The sequence below is a fragment of the Amyelois transitella genome, chromosome 3, assembly GCF_032362555.1.
Source record: "Amyelois transitella isolate CPQ chromosome 3, ilAmyTran1.1, whole genome shotgun sequence".
NCBI classification, from domain to species: Eukaryota; Metazoa; Arthropoda; class Insecta; order Lepidoptera; family Pyralidae; genus Amyelois; species Amyelois transitella.
This window is the reverse complement of record NC_083506.1, coordinates 10,724,100-10,741,553: the sequence shown is the minus strand read 5'-3', so window position 1 is coordinate 10,741,553 and position 17,454 is coordinate 10,724,100. Positions and strand designations below refer to the sequence as shown.

The window sequence follows — 17,454 nt, the reverse complement described above, 5'->3', positions numbered from 1 at the left end:
AAATTGCAGTAGTCAGAATAACTCAATAAATATCACCGAGTGAGATGAACATTCCAGCCAGGCACAACATATAGTTTGGTGGAAGATATTCTCTTTGGTGGCGGTCGAACGCGAAACATTGTTTCCGCTACAATTTTGAAGGCGTACTTCTTTGAATAATTTATTGCGGTTATTATTGTGTTTATTGCGGTAGTTATTGCGGTTGTGCGCTAATTGTTTGTTTAAACTTCACCTTACCAAATAAATAAGTCCCTTGAAAAGTATTTACAGCATCCCAATAAATTAAAAATATGTAAAAACATTGTTAATGTAAAACAAGTTTATTGTATTTTTCTCATAAACTACATGTGAAATTGAAACGTTTGAATCACAACTTGCTACATGAACATATTGTCGTTGAAGCCTGGAGGTGGGAGATGGTCCGCATCAGGCGGAGGAGGGCGGCGGCCGGGCCTAGGGCCCACTCCGGGCGGTCCAAATGGGTCGAAACGGGCACCGGGTGGCACTGATCCTCTGAAAACAACAAGTCAACAAGACTGAAGTCATACATTTTACAATGTATTGCTAATTGATGATCTTACAATGACTGAAAAATTGTCAGGATCCAGGCAAATGGATGTGTAACCATGATCTAATATTTGGTTGGGTTACCTGCAAAGATTGTGGAGATCGGACAAGACAAGAGTCGCTTCGAGTGAAAACTCGTGATTTACTCAATCCCGGACCGTTTTTATTGTATAATTCGGTAACATTTATTTCTGTTTTTATTATTCTTTTAGTTGTCTACAATCGTTCACATTCATTACTCTTTTCACGCAAGCTCGTCGGTATCGGGTTCTGTTGTTTTTAACTCAAAGAAAATATTTTCTTCAAAAGTAAAGAAAAAACATTTTTTTTCATCAGTCTACAATTTAATACCTGGGCAATCCTCCAGGGATCCCCATGCCAGGATCATCAGGCATTCTCCGATCGGGTCCAAACGGGTTGAACAACATGCCTCCGCCGCCGGGCGCAAACGGGTCTAAATCGGACCGACCCACACGAAGAGGAGACGGCGGCATATCCCTAAAAAATGTTAACAATGATATATTCTGGTTAATATAAGGTACAGGTTACTCGCTGTTATACAAGAAAAATACTTAGACTATAGATGGTCTATTCACGAACTTGATAAAAAATGTTTCATCTCCTTGATTATCCGAGATGTTAGAAAGAGAGAAATGATGAATTGTCAACATGAGGAAGCTGAGGGTTATTCACGAAAATAAGGACTATAGGATATAACTATAAGCAATTTTTTAGTATAACAAGCTATACTACGAGTTCATAGATTGCCCTGTTAACATGGTCGCACTCGGTTCAAATGGGAATGGGTGGTCTTTACGTTTCATAATTTGACATTTCTACATCTGCTCCTATAGTATGGCAGGTGCGACGCCGCGCCGTTTATATCGCGCAAAAAGTATGATTTTTGACATTACTAAAATAAACTAATAACATACAGAAACACGTAAATCACGACTTTATCCCCTGTGGAGTAGACAGCCAGCAGTCTTGAAAAGACGGAAAGGCCATGTTCAGCTGTGTGGCTTTGGACTGAATTGCGATTCAAATAAATTAATTACAATACAAAAAATATTTACCATGGATGTGTATCTGGCTGGACATTTGGCTGAGGTCTGGGAACTCTCAGGGGGTCATCTGGTGGCATTCTATTGTTTGATTCAACTGCAATCAAAGTAAAAATACAGTTGGAGAATATTCATTTAAAGCTTTAGATGATAACCATGATGGAAAAATCTAGTTCTCAAAAAAAAAAAGAAAATTTTGAATATAACTGTATTAGGGGAGATACTTTTACTGGGAAAATGAAAATGAAAATATATCGTAAAGCAATATTTACTTCAGTCTAAAATTATTTTGAAATTTAAACAAACTATCTAGCCCATAAAATATAGTTTTGTGTAGTGTTTAACAAAAAAGCATACCAGTATTAATAGAAGCTGGGTACTTAGATATCCTTTCTTATATTGCTGTTTTATCTTATATATGTGCAGGATGTGTAAGATTCTACTTCTAGTTCTGATAGCCCTTAAATTATAATAAAAAACGAGTGTAGGCTTTCTATAATCCCTTACTACTAATGTTTGTAACTATTTTCTATATTACGTTTTGGGGCTTAGATGAAATAATGAGTTATCTTAAATTACATTCTCCTCCATATAACTAGGTACTCTTTCACTATGTAGAAAAGAAGACATCCAAAGCAAAACCTTGCAAGAAATTAGGTAGTGCCCTTGCGCGTGACTTGGCTCACCTTGGCGGCGGCACAACCGTGTCCACAGAGGGATAGTGGGGGGTCTAATCGGGACCACGCAAAGATGTGACAGAAAAGGAAAGAATTACAACATCTAAGTTGCTAAAAACTTTTATATTGCAAATAATAAAATAATTATGATCACTGAACATATATTTCTGGAATTGGCATATGATTACAAGTAGGAAATCCAGGCAAAGGTCACTTAGAAAATCCTGAGCTGTATCTGTTATAATAAAGAGCAGGTCAACGATATTGATGACTTTTTAAAACAAATATTTAAAGATAATGACATCCATGAAAGAGGCCTGACCTGTCTTTCCGGATTTGATTAAGGTATAGTCATGTAGGCATTTAGCTGTGTGGTGCTGACAGAATAGAATAGCACCATCCCATATCTTCCCATGGGTATCATAAGAGGCGATTAAAGGTTTGAGCAGGCAGTGGGCAGCAGCATCTTGTATGCTGATATAAAAACATTGTCCAGAATCAAAAGACCCTGCGGTCACCAACCTGCCTGCCCAAAGTGGTGATTATGGGTATCATCCCCCATTTGTGGGAAGGCCTTAATCCAGTAGTGGACTATTATAGGCTGTTGAAGCATGTAGGCATTCTCATTCTAGAATTTTCATTCACCCTTTGGAAAAAAAAACTACTACCCAGAATAATCTCACCTCTAGTTGTTTGCGTTTCTGTTGACGTAGTTGGTTTTGAAGTGATAGTATCTACGAGATCTCTTTTGATGTTGAACATCAAATCTTTGTGATCTGGTATCATCTTGCTTATAGGCCCGCTCATTTCCTTAACCGTGTCATCAGTTTTTAGAGCAATGTTTGAAACTTGCAAATCTTCAGACCTCTACAACATGTTACAACACCAGTCAGTACTGATACATTGATTGACAAAGTTTCATTTCAGATACAAATGTACTAAATGTATTAAACTTTTTAAGCAATATGAGAAATAGACAGGATAAGTTGAAGAAACAATAACAACATGTTTCCACTTTTAAGATAAAGCATCTATTAAAGTATATAGCATGTTACTTAGAGATTCTTTGATAAATGTAGCATTAATTTTTACAGTTGGTTGTATATATATATATATATATGTATAATACATATAACACGTCTATATCCCTTGCAGGGTAGACAGAGCCGACAAACTTGATAAGACTGACAGGCCACACAGAGATTCAAATATTAACCAGTTGCTAGCTCATCACCTAAAAAAAGAATCCCAAACCTTTCCCTTAGTCGCCTTTTACGACATCTATGGGAACGAGGTGGAGTGGTCCATGTATTATATCTGGCTCTAAAAGCAGTGCTTTATTACCATTAAGTTAATGATCAAATTGCCATCAGTGTTCAACCCATGCAGGATGTAAAGCTTGCCATCAAGGACATATCTCAATGTGTAATTCTCATTGTCATTCCATCCTGTAGGCAACAGTTCACTCTTATCTTCATCTCCCGTTAATGTTCGCTGAAATCCAAAGTATTTTATGCAGCCAAACTCACAAGCAAAGAAAGTCAATTCTTAACTTAAATTATAAGTTTGACTATAACTAGAACATCAGCAATATATATAAAACTTGCTTTATTTGTTCATTATAAATCAGAATTAAAAACAAGTTAAACACTATATTAAAATTGTAAGTGATAAGAGAAAGTCATTGACTCAGCTCTCAATATATTTTTTTTTAAATTTAGGATTTGATGGTGAGGATAAAGTTAATAACTACTTCCATTCCATCCCACCCATAAGTAATTTATTATTGTAACTAGATGTAACAGATGAAACATTAACATAGTTTGAACTTTTAAAACGGACAAGCAGTCTATTTAAATAAGCTTGTATGTATGCTGATGTAAAAGAATAGAGAACCTGGGAACAAAATACAAACCTCATCTCCTATACCAATAGTTCGAAATCCTCTCTTTGTAAGATTCCAATGAATAAACGTGACAAGCACATCAGACTTCTTTTTGATATCTTTTTCTACTGTTTTATATGTAAGATCCCAGCCGTACAGCGGATCTGCAGCCATTGAAACAACTTGTTTGTTTTGAATTAAGAGTAGTGTTTCGTATGTAACTTTTATTTATGAGGGGAAATAATCGGGCAAAATGAGAAACAAACCGGCAGATTTTTATACAATTATTTGTTGATTCATGTTGGTTGTTCAAGTTGTCCGAGCTGTCATTTGTCAGGTTTTCCAGATGAAAATGACATTGAAAGATTCAATTTTTATGTGATTTTGGTCTAAGGTAGCCCTAATTAGCATGTATTCCTTTTCCGATTATCTAGAGAAGCTCGTACTCGTACACCGAGCGAATTTTAGAACAACGAACCTATGGGATGGATAGAAATTCTCGACCTTCATTGTCCTGGTATACGAATTTCCTCGATTTGTAATAATTAAACCTGACGTTGTCAGTTGTTCACAAGAAAATTACTACTGTCTTGCTACTGGTTTTTTTGTAATAGCCGATAACGGCTATGACAGCCTTAACGCCATCGATTTTAAGATTGAATCGGTAAAACGTAAAATCGGTAATTTGAACATCAAGATACCACACCACACTACTCAACGTAAAAACAACATGGCGGGCAGTGTCAATTCGGGAACGTCGCGATCTTAACGTGAAATAATGAATTTTGTTGTTTTAGAATATGGGTGATTATGTGCAATAATTTACCAAACTCTGATGTGCAAAGTGTTGTGTTTTAATTATATTTGTGTATTTTTTGTGTCAATATGGCCTCGGATAAAATTAAAGTAGCTGTTCGGGTACGACCCTTTAACAGGCGAGGTAAGCTAGTTACTAATAAATAAAAGATTTGATATCTTTCAGGTGACTACATGTTTTCACAGTTTATCTATACTATGTTTGCCAAGATAAAATGAAGGATAACTACATTTTTGCGTCATAACGTTAAAAGTTTGCCATTGATTTCTTAGACAATTTGTGTAAAGTAGGTAAAAACATTCAATACATAGGTTGGTAGGTACTGGAACATAAACAGAAGGTATCATTGTGAAAATCTCTATTTATTCTGACTTTTGTAATTTAATATGACAACAATATTTGGATTTAATGGATCAATTATGTATTTGAACTTATCTGCAACAGTTAAACTTTTTTATAAATAAAACCTGTTTGTAAGTTTGTTCATCCCTCTTTGCTCTAGTTTATTCTGCAGTGAAAAGAGTTGAAGAACCAAACTGCTCCCTTCAAACCCTATAAGAGTGAGATATCTACAGAGGATGGGGTATTTTTAATTAATGTAAAAAGAAATATTTAATAACAACACCTATAGGCTTACAATATTGATGATTACTTGTAAAATTTATTTGTGGAGAATCCACCACCCGTTCGGTTATAAGTAGTCCAAATTGATATGACCTTGTGAATCACTCAATGATTCAATAACAAACTGCTTCGGTATACATTTGTGTAACAAAAGATATCTTTGTTGAAATTGTTCCACTTGCCACTACAATGGTGTTCTATGCAATTAAGGCCTTTAAGGTTAACCTTGTCTTTAATTTCTAAAATAAGGCTCGGGAGGGAATTTTCAAATTATGCATATGGAAATTGTAGTATATCTACAACACAGAAGTGTGAGAAAGTCTCTGATGACTTATAGTTAGAATTGCTAGAATAAAGTGGTGAGGAAAACAAAACTAAGTAGAAAGACATACATATGGTCACGGCTACATCCCTTGCGGGGTAGACAGAGCCATAGTCTTGAAAAGACTGAATGGCCACGTTCAGCTATTTGGTTTGATTCTTCTTGAATCAATAAGATTTCAAGATTCTTTTGGGTTATGCTGACATGTCTCAAGTAGAAAGACACGTCAGCATAACCCAAAAGAATTATACAGCAGTGGCTTGAAGAAAAAGCTAGAGGCGGATTCATATTTCTATTTACAAGGACTGTTTAGTAGATAGATTATTCCTGTTAAGAAGATCCTGAGGCAAAATAATTCAATGCAAAAAATCCAATGCTGCAATTGATAACATACTTTATAACACATTTAAAAAATATATGGGTCTTTCTACGTTAAAGGAGCATCTGATATTAAGAAGAGTGGCACGATATAAATATTTGAAATAACATATTTTTCCAATAAAGAACTATGTAAACAGATATTTTGTATACTTGTTGAAGATGGCCAGTTAGTTTATCTATTTTTACAAGAGTTTTTACATACCAGGGGAGATACAGGATCCAGGGTAGATACATGAAGGCCAGGGTAGGATACTTTACCTTACAGGGGAAATATACATTGAAAGAAAAACAATTTTCTTCATAAGAATCAGCTTTAATATTTAACTTTTTGTAATAGTTTACAACTATAAGAACAGACTTAATTTCAATACAGTCTCTTAATGTTACTTTAATTATTAGGACATAGAAAACAAAATTACTTAGTATCTACTAACGAAAATCACAGTATTTTTTTTCTATTAGTTCTTAAACAAAATACTTAAATTATTTAATGGCACGTAAGTTGCATGTAATGCGATGTGATATAAGAATATAGAGCATGAATACTCTGTTTAACCATAAACATAAATTGGAACTTCCATTTAAAGAAATAAAATAAAAAGATAACAAATGAGATCATGGCTTTTCAAATACGTTAATACTTTGGTGAAACTCATAATAAATATGCTGCCCTTTCATTTTTATGACGGGGGTTGGTATCTTTTCTCTAATCTGATCCCATGAGATGAAAGAAACGTTGTTGTCATCTATCCTGAAATTTTTACCAGTGTTGTCACAAATTTTACAGAATATTACTTGTTCTTCATTATCTTCTTCAATCCCTGTACACATAACTACGTATCGATATTCTGTGTCTTTATATAAAATTCTCACCAAGACAAAATCGCCATTATTGAATTTATTGTTTAAACCAGAAGTTCAAGATTCGTCTTCAAGTTGGCTTGCATATTCGGAAACAGTGGCACAAGGCAGAGAAGATGTCTGTAGTTGATTAATGGCTCGTCGTCAGATTCAGACCCATAGACATTGTCAACATTAAGGCGCGGTCTCGTATTCTTTGTTGCAAATTCCATGGTACCAAGCACAAAGTGATCGCAGGCCTCAGGATTGCAGAAGCAACTCAAGCTCTTCATCGTTAAGCGGTTGGGTAGAAATTACTTGTATAAGTTTATAAATATGGATTTGACGGCCTCTGTGGCGCAGCGGTAGTGCGCTTATCGAATCCCAGCCAGGGCATGATGAGAAAAGAACTTTTTCTGATTGGCCTGGGTCTTGGATGTTTATCTATATAAGTATTTATTTTAAAATATAGTATCGTTGAGTTAGTATCTCGTAACACAAGTCTCGAACTTACTTCGAGGCTAACTCAATCTGTGTAATTTGTCCCGTATATATTTATTTATTTATAAGTTACTTGATGGACCTTCATGGTACCTGAGAAAGCTTCCAAATCTCATCATCGTCACTAATAGTCACCACTTTTATTTTGGAACAGTTTATTTGGAGGGCGTTCGTGAAATCTTGTTTCAAAAATGTCGTTCCCAGCTCCAACAATTCTATCCGCAGTTCTTTTGCACGTCGCACCTACTTCATCAGGAGCTCCCTTGCCGTGACCAGCTTCTTTTCTGAACATTCCTCACGAATTAGATTTTTTCGGGGAGCCATGATCTAAAATAAAGAGAAGTTACAGTTTAAAGATATTAAATATGTTATTCGTGGGATATTTTATAGCCACACACATAATTATTTTAAGTCAACCCTGCCCAAATAGGCAGCAAAATAGCGTATAAAACTCCGAATATAAAACTACTACATAGTGTAGAAGTAACGTACACCATGACTCAAATTAAAAAAAAACGTATTTATGTTAACAAATTACTCTTTTACGAATGATAAATATGTACAATACTAAGAAAGGACTAATATGGTACTTCCGTATTTACCCTGGAAGTAAGGTCTCTACCCTGGCATTTCATGAGGCAGGGGAAATATGGCAGGGTAGAGACGTTTTCATTGAAAAAAGGATACTATCAGAAAAGTATATACTGTTACGCAAAAACAAACAAATACGGTAAACTAGGCAGAAATTGAAGTAATAACAAATTACAAACAAACTTTTAGTATGAATAACAATTCAATAAAACTTACCAGTGGAGAGACGGCACTGACTGACACATCCGCGTGAGACGAGTGGCGTGGTCGGACTATCCGCCAAAGAGGGCACGCGATTCGCTCGGACGACGTTTGTAGCTAACTTTACTTTGAAACAAATGCGCCAAGACTTAAATTTGCTACACCTTCGCACTTTAATGCCATTTTTAAAAGGACCAAAAATGTCCAGGGGAGGAGACATAAAAAACGAGGGACAAAACTTGCGTTATTTAAAAAAATAGAAATTATGTTTATTTTTGAGTTGATTTAAGTATTCAAAATGATTGATTAGGCATCTTTTTAAAATAAATAAAGCTCAGAACAGGATATATAAGAAATGTATTAAATTTCAAAAACTCTGTTACAGAATAGGAAAGAGACAGGCCAGGGTAGATACTTTTTTATCGGTTAACATGCAATTATACCCAAACTAAGCCAATTTAGATATTGCAATTAAGTGGTATCATAGTATTTGTTATTTACTATAATTTATTATTGTCAATTTCTTCAAATTCTCAAATAATGTATGATTTTTTAATGTTGCCGCCTCTTGTCCCTCTTAACGTAGAATCACCCATATATATATTTCGTTATCATGTTTACACATTAATCACGTATATAAGCCTTATTGTATATCAAGAGCCAATAGTTTCAAGGCTCTTAAGTCCATATTGGACTGGATGTTTGAATGATGGAATTTCAGACATAGTAACTTAGTAAAAGGTTGGTTGTCCATCTCCTGAAAGATGGAGAATAGCTAATTTAAACAATATTTATTAATTCCTTGACTTTAACAAACTAGAAAAAAAAAGCAGCACACACTACATATGTTTTTCTTCAATGCCAGATCAGCATAGACTAAAGCAAAATATACCTAGTTACCTTCATACTTCTGAAAACCAAACTGGGGACTAGTTATGATGTTGGAAAGGTATAATATCTTATATACTTATTCAAAATTAGATCAACAATATCTGGTTTACCTCGAAAACAGAGGCAGGGGAAGATAATGTTTCAAAGATGTACCTTTACTTGGTGTTAGATATGACAATATATATGCCTTGTTACATTCGAGAATATACCAGGATTAATGTGAGGAAGAAAAATGTTTGTGATGAGCCTGCAATGCACAACAAGCTTGCCTGAGAATGCAATCAAGGGAGACACAAGAATAAAAGGTTTTTGTTTGTTAAAGTAGTTGAAGCTGTAAATATCCAGTAGGTATGGAGTAAAATATATTTAAAATCCTATTCCAGCCCACCTGCTACTCAAGTTTTTATCGCGCGAAAAATTATCGCTGTTCTACTTTTTATTATGACATGAAACAAGACAGCGATAGTTTTTCGCGCGATAACAACGGCGATTGTCGTGTGGTTTCATGCACTTTATATTACAACAACTCAATATCTATCCCATGGATCGTAAAAGGCGAGTAGGCGATGGGCTAGCAACCTATCACTATTTGATATTATCATGCAGCCATATAGCTGAACGTGGTCTTTTAGCCTTTTCGAGACTGTTGGCTCTGTCTACTGAAACAGTTGCTCGTTTATTGTTTCTTTCGTCATGGAAGTTAAATTGGTGGATACAGCGATGTGATTGTCGGCTGTTGCCTCATATTGCGGAAAGACTTTACGTAACTAATTTGTTATTAAATCGATTCTCGCCCGTTACGATGGACTAGATCGTGGTCACTTTTCGATTATTGTTCCATGTTGAGCAATGAGTTTTATTAACTGAGTAAACACGATCTTTTCGAGATTCTAGGCTCTGTCTACCCCGCAAGGGTTAAAAGACTGACGACAATAGATGTTTGAATTCATTACCGCCGAAAGTAAAGATCGTTTGAAAAGCCGTAGCCTGGATATTTAATAAGAGATCTTCTTCTTTCTTTGTCGTTACTTTCTCCCACTTTCTACGTGGGCTCGGCACAGTATGTTAGTTTTTCATAAGAGATATTATCATCATTTTTACTATGAAAAAGTATTTTGTCAATGTAGAACAGGTACTTATTGAATATCGTCATCATATTTAATATAATGTTTCCATACTTAAAAGATAATGGTTTATTTATAAACGCTGCCTGTAAGACTTCATTACTTACTGGAGATCGTCTAGCCAGTCGTCAACGTATGTTTATTTTACATAAGGACGACATAAAACAGTCTCTAGTGGAACCGGATTTGAAAGAGAATCGCCGGGGACGTAAACTAACGTCTAAAAATTAAACGACACTATGAACTCTATTGTACCTTTATTACGAGTCATGAGCAGATTCGATGTAAAGTATTTCATTATTAGACGCTCGGTACTGCCGACCTCGTGTTGAGTCACATCACAACTTACCTGCGTTGTTACAATTTATTTATATTTTGTAAACATGCTTTGGTTTTTATTTTAGCGTAAACGGAATGTGCTGTGGTTGTGGGTTCAGCAGAGAGGATGTGGTTTCATGTGCCACTTAGCCTATGCCTTGACCGCGTTAATAGTAACACTAGCGTAGGAAATGTTTTTCACTTGTACTGCTATTTTATCTGTGAAATTTATCTCTAAAAGTGAGAATACGTACCTACTATTTAATCACCAACGAAAGAGTACAAATGTAACAGTTTATTTGTAAACAAAACGAATGATCGTTCCGATAAACAAGTATAGGAACTACGAAGTTCCAGATGTCACCAACTAGTCATGCTGAATCGGAAAAAAACGGAGATCATTTTTTTTCTCCCATTTACCTTTAAGAGCTGTCGTCACTCCTAACTTGATCGATATTCGATAAAATCACCTCGTTGTTTGCGCTTCAACCGTATCTAATGGCATTTGTTTCATGAGACGAGTCTTCATTACCTCTTCCGTCAGGGAAACCACCTGAGCGTGATGCTCTTGTGACATATAATGGTCTTGAGCCGTGACATGTAGTGGCCATTCGACGAAATAAGTTTGGAAGTACGCTTTATTTTCGTCTTTGGAACTATCTCAGTTTTGTATATAATCAGATTGAATTCAACACGAGCATGGGCATGTTTTTTTGGATATATTTAGGAAGACAAAGATTTCTCGTTGGTACAATGAAGTATTTTGCTTGAACTGAGTAAGATTATCATATTTCAAATAGGTATAAAACTTCTAGTAATCTACACATTTCAAGCAACCGAGAGTAGGTTTCTCTGTTAACACGCTCGGCTCGGTAGAATCTCTACGAAATCGCCTGATATTTCTTCTACTCGATTATCATAGTGAATCGGAGGACTGTAGGACTCGAGTCCTCTACAGGAAGTATGCAACTATGACTTAAGCCTTAATTTAATAGAGACAACTATGACTTAAGCCTTAACTTAATTTAACTTACACACTCTCACACGTCTCTCCTAAACTTAAGTGGAAATAATAAATAAATTAAATATTTATCTCGTATTAAGATATTCTTCTAATTTTCTTCTAATTTAAAAACGTGCGAAATAATTTATTACTAACTTATTGGTTTATTCATTGCTCACACCCCTTGTTTCAGAACTCGAGCTTGGGACACAATGCGTGGTGGACATGGATGGTCAGCAGACTATCCTGCAATATCCACAGGCACACGACAAAGAAAGGTAAGCTTTTCTTTCTTATCTTCTTAAAAAAATATCTATAAGTATTTGCGATAACAGTATGTTTTGCCACTGCGTTTAGGTCAAAGTTTTATCAATGTAATACTTTTCCAAATACAAAAAAACATATAATCAAAACGAATATTGCTAAAAACAGCAAAATAGTCACCAACAATATGTTCTGTTTTACGGAAGAATAAGAAAAGCTGAGTAAGTGGCTTACTCATCATCATCATCGTGGTTAGGTTTAGGAAATATTGATAAACCATCTAACCTTAATCTACTTCCGTGCCCTAGATTCAAACGAACAATAAAGAATAGGAAGGGAGAAGTTTCCACGTATGATTTTAATAGTCAAGGTTCTTATGAAGGTACCTACTCATGAACAGGTAAAACTAGTTGTTTAGGTACTAAGTTTCATTACGTTATACTAGAATACGCCGGCGTCTCTGCTCGGGTAATATTACGAATCTTGTTATTTATCTTCCAGTGGGAATTCCTGTAATCCTCTATAAGTGAACATCTAAACAACATATGGAAAAATGCCAAATTTCAAAGCGGTTTGAGCTGTGCTTTATTTAAATTGTATAAGGACTCTTTCTCAAAGGAAACTAAGATTTAATTTCATTCAGAAGATCATATTAAGTGAATAAAACCTACAAAGTAGGTACTTTGACTTCGTTTCCAAATAAAATGCAGACTTTTAGTCGCGATGCTCTGATTGGCGCGTTACCTCGAATGGTTGCGCAAGTGGCGCTTGCGCACGTCAGTTAGCGGAGCCGAACACGAATTTTGAATAAATTCACGAATTTAGGCTTTTACGTTGGTGAACTAATAACAGAGCGGCATAAAGAGGTCCAACTTAATATGATTGTGAATTCTTTAACTCACAGAAACATGAAAATTTTTCACACCACATTCTGTGTTTGTTGTATTCAATGTAATTGTTCATAAAAGTGACTCTTAAGTACAGCTTTTCTCTACTTTAAAGGTACACTCTTATTTAGAAGTTAGATTGTAGTGCATTTTCATGTCTGTGTATTAAAAATGATTTATTGCTCTCCATGGGTCTTTCCATTGACAAATATTTAAAGCAAGTTTTGAACTCATAAGTTGAATTACTATAACCATATAAAAAGAACATCAAGGACCCAAACGAAAGAATTCAACTTTTAATTTCGTTCCAAGGCTGTATGAAATAAAAGTAAGTTGTAGGTAGTATGTGGGTGCCATTTTTAATGAGTAAATTCTTCGGCTCGCAAGGAGCCGGCTGCGTGGTCACCTGTCGTTTTGTGGACTGGACGACAGGTCTACTAGAATTTAATAAATGACCCAGTAAGCATTACTATAACGTAGTGCCTACTGGATTGTGTTAAATAAGACTCAATTACGTTACACGCTAGAGAAAATTATTTCTGACGTTTGACGTTGTTCAGTCATTGTGATTTTGAGCAATCTAATTCAATTTCATGCAATTGTTATTTGAAAATAAAGATATCATTATTAAATGACAATAACCTAACAGCCCTTTTTTTGTTATCGTTGGGGAAATCCTTTTTACGGACAACCCCCCGGGTGTTCACCCGGGAGTGTGTGAGACTCCTGGCACATAATAAACCAGCCTACTCACTAAAACCCCTCCGTGCGCCCTTCTTGCCATTTTGAGGGCATCATGGGATCGCAGGCACTTCACCACGATGCCCTCTGGCTGCCCGGCGCTTCTGTGCCGGGAAACTTGCTGTGATGGGCGACCAGTAAGTTGCTGGCCGCCCTTAACCAAACAGCCCTGCGAATTTCTTTGAACGACAAGAGTATTCATTAAGTACTAGAAATTTACTTTTTAAAATCCCTCAGCAAGTATGAAAAGGCGTTTTTCCAAAACGCTCCAGTATTCTAAAAAGCTATCTATGCCATTGCCAACGAGTGGGAACGAGTCGGTCATGTGTACATTCGGGGGCAAATAAACCTGTTCATAACATACATATATATCTATATATGGAGTATGGACCCATGCACACGTGAAGGACGTTGTAGCCAGTGGACACGATTTTAGGACACTGTTTTAAAATAGGGCATCGCTGTAATAATTACTTCTGTTGCTATGTTGTTGTTGATTGTTGCTTGTTGTTGTTGTTCTTTGGTTATGTATTGGCCTGAAAACATATAAGTTTTACTTTATAGACATAGAATACATACCCACAACATTTACATGTTAGTCAATATCGTAGGGAAAGTATTTTGCTAGGAACATTAGCATAGGTAAGATATTAAATTTAAAATAATTACTCCTTGTAATTTAAATACTGCATGGTTACACTAACCACTTATACGCTCTCCACCTGGACCTATCATGGTAAATCACTATAATTATGTTCTGATTGGAGAAAATTTTGTCAGGGTTATCACCATGATTACACGCGATTAGAATTTCACTAGTATCTAAGGTAGAATCACGTCTAAGAACTTTTGAAATGCATTATGTATTAGCTTCTCTTTCTCTCTCCCTACAGTTTTGATATCGGTCTCATGGTGAGCTCTAATAAGATATATTATAACAGTATTAACTGTTGCCCGCGACTTCGTTTGCCTTAGATATGCATAAATTTTAATTGAGGAATTGTAATAATGAAAGAAATTAAATAAAATCTTTAATAAAATTAATCTATCACCATTTTTCCAAGCCAATATCATTCCACTTATCAGCCATCTGATAATTTAGTTAATATTTAAATAAGTTAGTGTACGCTCTTTGTTCGCAGAAAAAAGAATAATTTCATAGTTCAACTGAAACTGGCAGATACTGTATCTGAGACATAAAAAAAACACATGCATAACCAGTTTTTTTAACGAGTTCATGATATCGTCTCAGGTCGTAGACCTTAGGTGTGCTGAGATGTTTAAACATGTTTATCTTTGTGTATATAACTGTTTTGTAAGATAAATGCTAAATATTGACCGGGTATTACTGATATGGGAATAAGATGAGGCGTAATATCGTACATTTCCTTCTTATATAATAAATACGAAAGTTTGCAAGGGTGTGTTTGTTACTCTTTCATGCGAAGTCTACTGTACGGATTTAGATGAAATTTGGTATACGGGTAGAATACGGGTACATTTTTGTTGCTATCGAAAGGGAAATCCTTTTTACGGACGACCCCCCGAGACTACACCCTATTACTACCCATATATAACATATTTTGTGTTTTCCGAAATTCCCACGGAGCAAAGCCCGGGGGCGCAGCTAGTAGTTACATAAATAGGAACGCCTTTAACTCTTTCACAGTAGTCGCGAGATACAAAAGTCACAACACTTGATCCCGTCTGGCTGGAAATATATAAATGTAAGATTTATTTCTGCATTGTATTTTAGCAGAAAGTGCTGTTATCGCATAAATATCTAGATAAAAGTTGATACTACACCTTAATCAGATTATAATTTAAACATGTGTATTATCAGGCACAAACTCAAACCAAATGTTCACAACTCGTAAATTACTCGGCTTTGAATAGATGTATCTGGTAAAATAGACAATGAACATAATGGATGCAACTTGTATTTTAAATTAACTTACTTAAATAGAAATAAATATTCTCTCTCATTTCTGCGTGTTCCCGGATGCACCCTCCACAAAGTGTTCCAGGGCCCGGGGAAAAACGAAAATAACATTATTTACATCAAATAATTAAAGTATTCTAAAAATATTTTCTTGTTTCTGAGGTTCCGAATTGCTTTAGGATTTTTAATAACCTCAACTAGGTTGTCGAAAATCCAAAAATAAATTTCTCGCCTTTTACGACATCGATAGAAAGAGAGGAAATTATCCTACTTTAATTACTCGGCCGCTAGTTAAGTTTTGAGTTTCTTTCATTTAAGGATGGAATGGGTTCAATAAATGACTAATAAGTTTAGAAGTAAAAGCAATATATATATGTCTATATTTTATTCTGATCGGATATCTTCTCGGTATTCGATGTGTAGTGAATTCAAATAGGCGATTAAAACCTTCGCTTTATGAATCATCTTCGTTTCCTATTTGATGAGTCAGAATTATCATTTGTGGAACAAACAATAAATAGATATATTTTTAGAAAGGAGTCTTTAAATAAATAAATGTTCGAACATACAGCTGAATGTTGCTTCTCATTCTTTTCAAGACTGACAAGGTCTGTCTACCCCGTAAGAGATATTGACGTGATATTATGTATTACAGGTTAATTTTTAATTTTGGTCTGAATTTTTTTTGTTGGGTAAAATGATTACTTTATGCGCCAAAAGACCATGAAAAGATTATTCCAGGGTCGGCAAAGAGCGTGCAATATTTTTAGCCTTGCAGGCTTCCGCCCATAGTTTTATGAGTACTTAACTAAGTAAAGTTTTAAAGTTATAACTTGTTATAATAAACATATAAGTTATAACTTGATTTTGATGTGTATTTCGTATACGCTTTTGAACTTTATTGGAGCATAGCTTTCGTCAAACCCGAACGAACAAAGCTTTCATCAAAATCACTAAAGACCAATGAGAGATTTTCGTGGTCTGTGAAAAAAAAACACACGAAAAAAGACAATTTTCCTGACATATGACACATGTTCCTAGTTCCGATCACGGGATTGTTCGCACCGCACTGCCGAACAGCGGTGCAGAGTTGCAAAAGCTTAACCAAATTGATTTTTTGTCAGTTTGTTTGTGTCATTTAAAAACGTTATTCAACTTTTTTTTTAAACTGGTAATTTGTTAGTTTATTTTAGTTACAAGTTCCTTCAACTATTGGACGATTTTGGTTATTTTTGTAATATTCATGGTCACTATATAAATTAAGAATTTTACTCTAAGCGATGGGCTAGCAACCTGTCACTTTGAATCTCAATTACATCATTAATTTATACAGCTGAACTCTGCCTACCCCGTAAGGGATAAAGACGCGATTATATGTTTGTAACTACATATATGTATGTATGTAGTCGTTGAAAATGACGACGCGACGTTTTTGAATCTAATCAATGAGTATTAATAGTTAATCACGATTGCGTGTTATCGGAAACACGACAACGTCTTCATATTGATTGACCCAAAAACCCGCTAGTGTACGCCTAGAGGTAACTTATGAATATTATTTAACTTTAAAGAAGCAGAAATTTTATTTATTCATAGATTTATGCCTTCATGATAAATGAGATACGTCTCTGTAGTATTGAATACTTTGATACTTAGTTAGTACTAAAAATCTACAAAGCGATGTTAATTCCCTTGGTGACTTGGTGTAATGAAAATCAATATGAGCCTCACTTTCTCGGGATTGCGTTATTTAAAACAATCCGGTGGCCGCTTTGTATTCAGCTCTCGAATATCAATGGAATGATTTCATCCCC

General features: G+C 35.2%; 2 protein-coding genes across 3 annotated transcripts in view; one reads left to right on the top strand and one right to left on the bottom strand.

Moving 5' to 3' along the window:
- Positions 1-301: 301 nt before the first annotated feature.
- LOC106129798 (proteasome inhibitor PI31 subunit) lies at positions 302-4,530 on the bottom strand. The gene is made up of 6 exons (XM_013328471.2): positions 4,224-4,530; positions 3,653-3,802; positions 2,992-3,175; positions 1,644-1,728; positions 919-1,065; positions 302-513 (listed from the first exon to the last, which is right to left on the bottom strand). Exons 1-6 carry the CDS (start codon positions 4,365-4,367, stop codon positions 378-380), a joined length of 846 nt encoding a protein of 281 aa, XP_013183925.1. The 5' UTR covers positions 4,368-4,530; the 3' UTR covers positions 302-377.
- Positions 4,531-4,918: 388 nt separating this feature from the next.
- LOC106129815 (kinesin-like protein KIF13B) overlaps positions 4,919-17,454 on the top strand; it is a 115,077-nt gene continuing 102,541 nt past the window's right edge. For both annotated transcript variants that reach the window (XM_060952570.1, XM_060952564.1), the window contains exons 1-2: positions 4,919-5,133; positions 12,000-12,084. In XM_060952570.1, coding sequence (XP_060808553.1) covers positions 5,079-5,133; positions 12,000-12,084 — 140 coding nt within the window. In that variant the 5' untranslated portion in view covers positions 4,919-5,078. The remainder of the gene's footprint in view (positions 5,134-11,999; positions 12,085-17,454) is intronic.